This window comes from Megalops cyprinoides, chromosome 10, assembly GCF_013368585.1.
Source record: "Megalops cyprinoides isolate fMegCyp1 chromosome 10, fMegCyp1.pri, whole genome shotgun sequence".
Classification (NCBI taxonomy): Eukaryota; Metazoa; Chordata; class Actinopteri; order Elopiformes; family Megalopidae; genus Megalops; species Megalops cyprinoides.
Window position 1 is genome coordinate 17,107,559 of NC_050592.1, and position 10,052 is coordinate 17,117,610.

The following is a 10,052-nucleotide window of genomic DNA, read 5'->3' on the forward strand; positions in this document are numbered from 1 at the left end:
TTTCACTTTTTATGTCAAGCGGCTTTTCAACCCGTATCAATTTGCATTGGAAGTGCAACAGTTTAAAATAATCGTAACATTGTAATAGTTAAATGTACCACACGACACTCAGATATCAAGCAGAGGGCTTTTTAGGCCGCCTCTCAGACCACTAACTTGTACATCAGACTATCATTCTGGGCTAGGAAAAGGCTCTGTGAGAATAATTGCCAATTTGACCTTTTCTGTCACTTTAAAGTATAAGCCAGCCCTGTGCAGTATAGGCCTTTGGAAACACACACACACAACTACTGAAAGAATATATCATACAGGATTTGTTCCACTACCAGATCAAGTTGTTAGAGAATGAGATACAGGGTATGCTAGCTATTTAGTGCCATTAGATGGATTTAGGAAATGGAAATGCATTATTATATAGTTAGCTAGTAATATAATCATTCATTTTAGAGTAAATGTTGTTAGCCAACAGGCTACCATCTGTTTCATGTAATTGTTTCACTAACTATTTGTTTACAACTAATTATCATACAATTGACTGTTACTTAAACGTTTGGAGGCTACAGGTTTCTGTCACAGCAAATGACCTGTCTGTGGCGTTTCTTTATATTGAGGTACTGTAAGCACAGGTCACCTTCTCGTTAACATGTTCAATACAAACAACTTTGAGCACAAAACCTAATAGCTAACTCTCGCCTATAAATTACTAATACACAGCGCTCACTGATTCTCTCTGCTTGCCCCTGCTGAAGACTATGTAGAAAACGCACTGCTCACTGAAACTGCGCAAGTAATGCGCAGATTTGATACCTTTAAAATTGTTCAGCAACATCTCGCCGCACCGCGTCTCGCACAGGGATGTCACATGACTTACGTTGAGAAATCATATGACTGCACAGTGCATTCAAAGTGCGTCTACACTGAATTGCGCAGAAGTCGGTACCTCACCGGTCTACTATTGGGGCTGTAGAAGAGAAGGAAAACGGGATTTACAGGTAGCTAACTACGTAGCTGAGCTGGCCACTGTATTTTAGCTTTGTAACTACATGAAAAGTAGTCTTGCTTGGGCGACATTAAAGTTAGCTACCTAGCTAGCTATAGGTAAATTCATATTAGCTAACCACATACTGCTTGCCAGTTTAACATCATAAGAATCCCAGAATTAGCATAGCTAATTAACAGATCTTCCAGTATGTTATATAGCTGGTTATTAGCTAAGAACTAACTCGTACTTAATCGTACGTAATTAGTTTTGTGTTGTGCTATTCTCTCTAATATCAGCTAACGTCAGCTATCGTATTTCACGATATTTTTGAGCCCTTAGACAGGGTTTCCCATTGGCAGATCTTATCTAGTTAGCTTGCTAGCTTTCAGCGTGGTCTGTTAAACAAACTAGCTATGTGTGAAAGAGATTCTTCGCAGTCTCTGTTTACCATTTTGGCGTGGCAGCGTGTCAGACCGGAGGTTATCCGTCTGATAGTATCAGAATGTTAGAAGTGCGCAAAAAATGAACAGATTATTAGAAGTGTTGTTAAAGCTAGCAAAAAGAACCATGATGCAATACCTGTTATAAGGAACGACAACAAAAAAAATAATGTCGACATTTCCATTGTAGCTGTTTTCTTACAAAACATCGGCAAAGAGCACCGGTACAGACCAATCACTCGTGCAGACAAGCGGAATTATGAAACTTAGCAGCTCACATTGCAGTGTTTAGCTTGACAGGGTCAAACAAAGCATACTCACCCAGAATTCAATTTAGCTAGCTAAACAGTTTGTCAGATTGAACTGTGACAGGCATAAATGTTCCTCTGTTTTCTCCCCAGTCAGAATGCTGAATCAAACGCTGGGACTTCTCTTCCTCCTGTGGATCACTTTCCAGCCAGGGCAATCCAGAGGCTGTTCGTCTTTTTTCTGCCGCAAATCACTCCGGGTGAGCGGACGGAAAGGTCCGGATCCGGGGAAGCCCCTCTTTCTCACACCCTACCTGGAGGGTGGCAAAATCGACGAAGGTAAGCACATGCAAACCCCCTCCCCGGACGCTGCATAAACATCACTGCATAAACAAGTCAAGTTAATCATGTCAGCTATTTGAGAAATCAGATTCCTCCGTATTAGATCAAAGCGGCAGATGTGCAATGTTGTTTTCCTCTTGTAAACTGGCGGTTAAAATGAGTGCTCTTTAGAAGGACCATCTGCAATACTGCATTTTTGAGTGTTGTGGGTGTTATTTTTGGGAGGGTTTGACCTCTTGGCCTTTTGTTGTGTCCCAGCCAGGAAACTCAGTATGGTGGGGCCCCTACCTGGAGTCAACGTGAAGAGCTACTCCGGTTACCTCACTGTGAACAAAACCTATAATAGCAACCTATTTTTCTGGTTCTTTCCAGCACAGGTAAAGTAAGCCTTTTCTTCCACTGTATGTGGTACAAAGTACAAATATACACACATTTATCCTGTGAGGAACCAATCAAGTGATGATGACCAGTGTGGTCCTGTAGGTGTGGGCACCTGACCTAAACTCAGACAGTTTCAGGTTCAAATCTCTGATGCCACTGTTGTACTCTTAAGCAAGGTAGTTTTGAATTTTGCTTTGGTAAATATCTTCTTTGCTAACTAGGTGCTTTGCAAGCGGTAAGTTGTGTCAGTCATTATGGATAGGTGGTTTAGCTAAGGAAATGCATAACAATTACTTTTATAACAGTAATTCATGACACACTGTTGTGAGTGGGCTTCTGTGCAGTTTTTGTATAGCTGTTGCAAAGGAGAGCCCTGGGATGGTTTGTAGGAGTAAGGCCATGAATCTTTCTTCAAACCTTAACATAAAGCTTTTTTGAATTAAATCATTTGACTTTATCCAAGAAATTCATGATTAAGTAATGAATATAACTATTTGTAAATATTTTGATAGATGGTAGATATGGGTTTAAAATTGTAAATGAATCATGTTGGCGAGTTTAGGATGTACTAGCGTGGGCACCAGGTTTGTACTTTCTCGTTGTACCCCATGATGGCCACTAGATAGCGGTGTTGTAAAAGCTTCAATGCAGTGAAATTCAAAGTTGAGTCCTCAAGGTGAGATTTCACCACCTCCTTCCTTAGCACTTTGCTCTGTGTATGCTGTTGAGATCACAAATGGTCTTCCTATTTCTAAACTTTGAATTGAATTTTAATCGAGGCTGTGACATCAATATACTCTCATTTTACTGATACAGATATAAACATTAATTAACATATATGGCCAAGGTCAAACCCATAGGTATTTGGATCACCAGGTATATTGCATGACAATGAAGCCATTAAAAATGACTTAAATTACATACGTATATGGCATGAAACAGTTGCAGGTGTTTTCTAGATTCATGTACAATGGTGGCCTAGATGGTGGAAAGTAGACAGAAATAAACAAGACAATTAAAAAAAAAAAGGTTCAGTTGAAAGACATGCTTACTCAGCTTTGTTTTTGTTTAGAAACAAAACATTACTGTAAGTTGAAATTTTAGGTTTATGGCTTTACCTTAGTTTGTTGCCAAACCAGTCCACTTGCTTGGAACTGAGGTTGCTAAAATTTTTGTGTCATTTGTGTTGAGTAAGAACATGTGAAGAAACTCTTTGCATTGTCATTTAATCACATGACTAGAACCTCTGATGTGCTGAGAAGTAGCTCTGTGGAATAAATGCTGATTTCAGGTGTAGCATCACCAGCGTGGGAGCAGACACGTTTCTCCAGTGCAGGTGTTTACCAAAAGAGCTGGAGTTCAAATGCCTGTTTTTGTATTTCCCCACACAGCCCCAGTGTCCCACTCAGCTGAGACAGTCACCATGCCATTAGCAGGACATACCCACTACTTACTACATACTTCCAACGATGTGCTCACTCTGACCCAGTGTGTGGGTCAAGGTTGCAGATCTGTAGATCAATGAAAGTTACAGTTTCAATCTTGTGCATTGTGATGAAAAAATTACAGACGGGTACTCATTTTTTTTTTTTAAATGGAAAAAATCAGTAAGCGCAATCTGTTAATGATCCCCCTAAAGTTATCTGTAATTTTATGTTGTAATGTGTAGTGGTGTTATGTAGTATATAGATGTTTTTGACCTGTGGATCTTCAGACATTGCTTAAAGGAAAGACAGACCATTTGAGTTAAACTAATACACTAATACATGATGTGATCTTTCCATATATATCCAACTAAGTGTGCAGACTGTGTTTATGTACTCTCTCGTTTAGGAGAGGCCTGAGACTGCACCAGTGCTGCTGTGGCTTCAGGGGGGGCCAGGGGGCACCTCTATGTTTGGACTGTTTGTGGAACATGGGCCATATGTGGTGTTTAAGAACCTGACAGGTAGGTTCAAGACGGGGGTTCTTTATGGAATGCTGGGTTTAGGTGGCAGGTGCTAACACACACTTAGTGTCCCAGTGCTGGGGCTGTGTCTCTGGCGGTAGCACCATCTTTACCCTGCAGTCTGTTTGACACTAACATGTTCTTGTAACATGTTTCTCTTTAGTCTCACTGACAGTAACATGTTCTCTTCTGCCTGTTTACAGTGGGGTTCAGGAGTTACCCCTGGACATCCAGGTACTCGGTTCTTTACATTGACAACCCGGTACGTAATCCCATGCACCTCCGAAATATTCAAAATTAATAAGCATAATAATAATACCTGCATCTGAAATGTGACAGTCAGACCATCCATAATTATCACAGTATTGCTGTACCTGAATCGGGGTGCATCTCAGGGTTCCAACACAGAAACACGTCTGGATCTGAATGGTTCTGTGTTATGACTGAGCTATATCTCTGGTGTTCACAGAAATCTCTTCATACTCAGTACTGTATAACTACATCATTGTTAGTGCAGGTGTTTTGTATGGAACAACTACTGCTGGTAGGAATTTGACTTACAGAAAAAAAAAATCTTGAAGAAATGCTTACTGTCAAGCCCCAAGTTTCAGTAATAAGTAATACTCACATACACATTTGCTGTGATGTTATGCTTTAGTATAGTATAGGGCATACTTTTCACATCAGTGTTGAAGTGTGTTTTGTGTGTGAAAGATTACAGTAGCAGCTCTTCTGCCCTGTGTAGGTGGGTACAGGATTCAGCTTTACAGATGATGATCGAGGCTTTGCGCGTGACCAGGATGATGTGGGCCGCGATCTGTACAGGCAAGCCGGGGAAGGGGAAGGGTTCATACTGGCCTGATGCAGACCTTTCCGCACCAGTCAGAGTGTGAAAAGGATTCTCTTCTCCTGTTTCCCCCCCCAGTGCACTGACTCAGTTCTTCCAGATCTTCAGTGAGTTCCAGCACAACGACTTCTATGCCACCGGAGAGGTGAGCCAGCACTTCTTTCCTTAACCCTCTGCTCATGTGAACAGATTAAGCAAGGAGGCCAAAATGTAGCTGACCAAAAAAAACTGTGTTTATTTGGAGCAAAGTTTAATCCTACAAAGATGTCCTTACATTGAAAGTCTAACAGTGGAAAGGCATGTCTAGTTACCTTATCCTTACTAGAATTCAGTGAAACACCATTTTTGATCTATTTGATCAGAGGTTGTTGAAGCATCATATCACGCTTATTTAATGGCTGTTTCATAAGTAATATTTTTACACTGTTTGTGCACAAAGTCGTACGCAGGGAAGTATGTTCCTGCAGTTGGCTTTTACATCCACAAGAACAACCCCTCTGCCAAGGTGAAGATCAACTTCAAAGGCGTAGCCATTGGTGACGGGCTGTGTGACCCAGAAATGGTACGTCCTCCTGGCTCTGCTTCCTTGTTGGGTGGTGGAGTGGGAGATGGGGTGGGTGGCTAGCAGGCCATCTCAGCACCTATAAGTCTAGCTTGAATCACTCTTTAGTGCCACTGTGTCTGCGGTGATGCATGGTCCGCTTCTCTCACACACTGTCTTTATTTTCATCTTAACTTGTAATCCTTCCTGCCATGCAGTGCTAACTAAGGCCCTGATAGTGCCCTTCCCTCTCAGTCTGTGCTGGAAGTCACTCTGGATAATGTGCTAAGTGCATGTAATGTAATGTCTATCTCAGATGTTGGGGGGATATGCAGACTTCCTGTACCAGACAGGCATGGTGGATGAGCTACAGAAGCAGTACGTCCAGGTGCAGACAGATGGCGCAATACAGCTCATCCAGCAGCAGAAGTGGGTAGAGGCATTTGAGGTAAGAGCAACAGGGGCCACTGTCTGTAGGAGACGGCAGGGAAGGAGATGAGGGATGAGGACGATCCGTTGTTTAATCGCAAAAGGGGAAGGAGTAAGACCACAAGCATATACGTGCAGCAGACACTACTGCTGTCACTATGTGCTGACTCCATTCATCTCCGTTAATCTACTGCTCTGTAAACGTCCACCTCATTCTGTCCTTCCCGACAGTCTAGTCACAAAGTATTGCTGAGATCCCTGATACCTGGAGTGGGCGAAGAGTCCTAATAATGCTCATTGCTGATGTCAGTGGCATATTTCCACACTCCACAGATTCTTTCTGTCAAATGCTAAAAATCCACAGCGTATCAAAGACAAACAACACAACTAGTGGAATACAGTGTACTATATGTTGTGCTGTCCACTTTTGACTGCAGACTTGGTAAATCCATGCTGGTTTGTTGAACATGTGTTGAATAGGTGTAACAAGTGTAAGCATTTTTTGTATGGGAGTAATTTTTACTTCATGCAAATGTGAATGTTTTTTTTTTTCGTTTTGTTTCCAACAGGTTTTTGACAGTTTGTTGAATGGTGATGTGAGTCCATATCCCTCATTCTTCCAGAATGTCACTGGCTGCACAAACTATTTCAACTTCCTGCAGTGTCAGGTACAGAATAAAGATATTTTTTCCTAAGAGTGTTTTCCTAAGAGACAGTATTATGGCTAGTAATTCCTCTGTGTTTGTTTTTATTCACTTTTTTATTCACAAATTACCTGATGTATAAATGGATAACACTGTAACTGATGTAAGTCACTCTGGATAATGTAAAAGAACAGGCAGGAAGTATTTAAAAGTGAACCCCAGCTTAAGTTTTTATTTGTCTTTATAAAGTAGATATGAAGTCCATGGCATTTACGAGGCAGTATATAATGTTGTAGGAATATCCTTTTATTTCCTCATATGACATGCCAAAGTACCTTTTTGACATGTGTTCTACCAGTTCATCATCTTATTTGGTAAAATACTTTTGCACTGTTATTGTCCAGGAGCCTGAGGATCAGGAGTACTTTGCCAAGTTCGTGAACCTCCCCTCTGTGAGGAGCTCCATCCATGTGGGAAACCTCACCTTCAATGATGGGTCTAAGGTGGAGAAACATCTCCTGCAGGACGTCATGAAGACCATCAAGCCCTGGCTGGCTGTCCTCATGGACAACTACAGGGTGAGGGAGCTCAAGATGGGTCCTGTTTGGCTGTCACAGACACCTGCAACCAAGCTGTTTGTTCAAAGTCCTGTAGAGCTGTGCTGCAGATGGGGGACAGTAGCAATGAGCAAACGGTTATCTCTGAATTGTTTTCAGTGTTTTGCAACATTCTTTGGAGGTAGTTTGGTTTCATTTGATGGGCATGTAAAATATGGGAAAGGTGAGGTGTTTGGAGTGGTGCGTCAATCATCTTGGTGCTGACAGCTTCTGAGAGGGGCTACTTAACGGAGCCTCGGTGTTTGCTAATCAGGACTTTGCGAGTGGCTCTCCTGAAGGTCTGGGACGTGGTTTGCGAAGGTAGCTGTGGGCATTCTGCCATGTGTTTCCTGATATAAAAAAGACATTCAGCATTGCCTTTTCCTAATGGAAGGAATAATTTGTTTCCTCATCGTTATTGCTTAAAGCAGCACATTGAAGATGAGTGCGCTTTGTCATATTCTGAGGCTTTTTAGTGGAATTTTGGACAGGTTCTGTTTTAAAACATTTTATTCAACTCTTTGGTGTATTGAATGCCCCCTTGGTTTAGGAAATACATGTCCAGATTTCTGGTATTATGATATTAGCCATTTTGCTGTTTTTGGTAATGGTGGTGGTTGGTTGTGGAGCGGGAGGTTGTGTTTAAGGTTTCTGTTGTTTCAGTTTGTTCGTGTTTGACCACTTTTTGCCAGCCCAGCTTTGATATATCTGCTTCTGAGGGCTTTTGCGCATCTCTCTCAGGTCCTGATATACAGCGGACAGCTGGACGTGATCGTGGCAGCACCTCTCACCGAACGCTTCCTGCCCACTGTGCCCTGGTCCGGAGCCGATGAGTACAAACAGGCCGAGCGCTTCTACTGGAAGATCCAGCCCAATGACAAAGAAGTTGCAGGATATGTCCGTCAAGTGAAGGAGTTCTTCCAGGTCAGGGACATCAAAGTGCTTTCTCATACCTCATGTGTGCGGGACTGCTTTCTCTCTTTCCGTGTCCCCCGTGTTCCTTCTCTCTTTCTCTTCGGAGACATACTTCTTTTTCTTGCATGTGCTGTGATCTTCCTTAAAACAAATCATTCTGTACGTCTCATCTTCTGGTTCTCTCCAGTAGCCTCTGCTTCTCGTGACATTCAGTAGGTTTGTTTTAACAGCATACCAGTATGAGTGATATACCTGCATAAACAGCATCTAAGTGTAATTGTGTAAGAAGACACATGCTGCCCTGTGATCGCTTAGACTCACTGGAACTTAAGTGCTGTCAAACCCCAAATTAAACTTGTGGGCTTCTTACACACCTTCACTCCTACCCCCACCGCTCAAAACAGCAAGTGTTATCACACACACACATTTGACTGGTGAGTGATGACAGTTGATGAGTTGAAAAGTTGATGGAAAAAGAAAAATCAAGAGTAGGCATTTTCCACAGATTGAGTCTGGAAACATGTAATTATCAGTTCTAGGTCTAACTGCAGTGGCAGTGTTTAGTCCTCAGTGTTAACGTCAGCCTTTTTCCCTTTCCAGGTGGTTGTGCGAGGAGGAGGGCACATTCTGCCATACGACCAGCCGGAGAGATCCTTTGATATGATGGATAGATTTCTTTCTACAAAGGGATGGCAACGCACTCAAAAAGGACTTTAAGACAAATGAATGTTTAGAGTAATGAAATTCTGAAAGAATCATCACCACTTCCTGCCGGCGTTCCTGAAAGTGTGGTCTTCTGTCTGCTGACAGAGGAGGATTCTGGGCTTCTCTGTTCTTCTGCAGCATCTGGATATATTTTTAAATGACAGATTTGCTTTATGGTGATTTGATAGAAATAAATTGTGTACAAAACTACTGAAAACTAGACTTTTTTTTGGAAGTGTTTGTTTCAGAATGGAAAAAGGAACCTTTTTGATTGCTTCTCACAGCTTTTGCTTTTGCTCTCGCTAATGGTGAAGGTATAGCACCAGCATTCTGTGAAGTGGAATACTGGAATATTCGCTGTGTGTAATGTAGTGGGAAGATTCATATGGAAAAAGGAAGCAGGTGGAGAGAAAAGCAGAGGAAGATAAGGAAGAAATTTAAAAATTGTCCAAATTTGGCCATTTACGGTATGATTGTATGAAGTTGTATCTGAATTTTGTGTCTTCAAATGAGGTTAGATGGTAAAGAATTAAATGAGTCAGTGAGTGGTTATTGTGTGATACACTATAAAAGGCATTCGTAGTGATGCTGTGTACAGTAGATATGGCTATGCCTTGCCCACCCATAAGTTGATAGATTGCATTCCTGCTTTCCCAGTAGGCTCAATGTTGAGCATAGGTGGGCTGAAAGATCTACTCTCATCATTATGTTGTACATTTTGATCTGATATGCCTTTTCATGGCAGACATAACATAAAATTCCCAGCACATTGAAATGATGTGATCACATTTGTTTCATATGGTGTCTGTAACTGTGCTCAAACTCAATACAGTTCATCTGTCGTTATGTAATGAAAACAATCAAATCCTATTCCATTAAGCAGAGAAGATCCATCTGTTGTGGAATTATGGGTAGTATTCTTGAGAATACACCAAGAGCTGTCAGCATTGCCCCAAAAGCCACATGGTGCATATTTGCAGAGTGAGAAGGGTGGATTTCAATAAGACTCGTACTGTTGTGTGATCTCAGAAATG

At 41.7% G+C, this 10,052-nt stretch overlaps 1 protein-coding gene across 2 annotated transcripts; it reads left to right on the top strand.

Annotated features, from left to right (window-relative positions):
- The first annotated feature begins 896 nt into the window (after positions 1–896).
- cpvl (carboxypeptidase vitellogenic like) lies at positions 897–9,776 on the top strand. Of its 2 annotated transcripts, none has more exons than XM_036539120.1 (13): positions 897–992; positions 1,824–2,009; positions 2,271–2,389; positions 4,227–4,341; positions 4,545–4,603; positions 5,087–5,166; positions 5,267–5,333; positions 5,628–5,750; positions 6,046–6,177; positions 6,728–6,826; positions 7,207–7,380; positions 8,140–8,322; positions 8,914–9,776. In XM_036539120.1, exons 2-13 carry the CDS (start codon positions 1,829–1,831, stop codon positions 9,028–9,030), a joined length of 1,449 nt encoding a protein of 482 aa, XP_036395013.1. In that variant the 5' UTR covers positions 897–992; positions 1,824–1,828; the 3' UTR covers positions 9,031–9,776. The 2 variants fall into 2 exon arrangements, with proteins under 2 accessions (XP_036395013.1, XP_036395014.1); XM_036539121.1 differs by having other exon boundaries at positions 1,828–2,009.
- The last annotated feature ends 276 nt before the right edge of the window (positions 9,777–10,052 follow it).

Coding starts and splice junctions, on each gene's coding strand:
- cpvl (XM_036539120.1), top strand. CDS start 1,829: ATGCTGAATCAAACGCTGGGACTTCTCTTCCTCCTGTGGATCACTTTC. Junction 2,390..4,226: donor TCTGGTTCTTTCCAGCACAG/GTAAAGTAAGCC, acceptor TCTCTCGTTTAG/GAGAGGCCTGAGACTGCACC. Junction 5,167..5,266: donor GTGGGCCGCGATCTGTACAG/GCAAGCCGGGGA, acceptor TTCCCCCCCCAG/TGCACTGACTCAGTTCTTCC.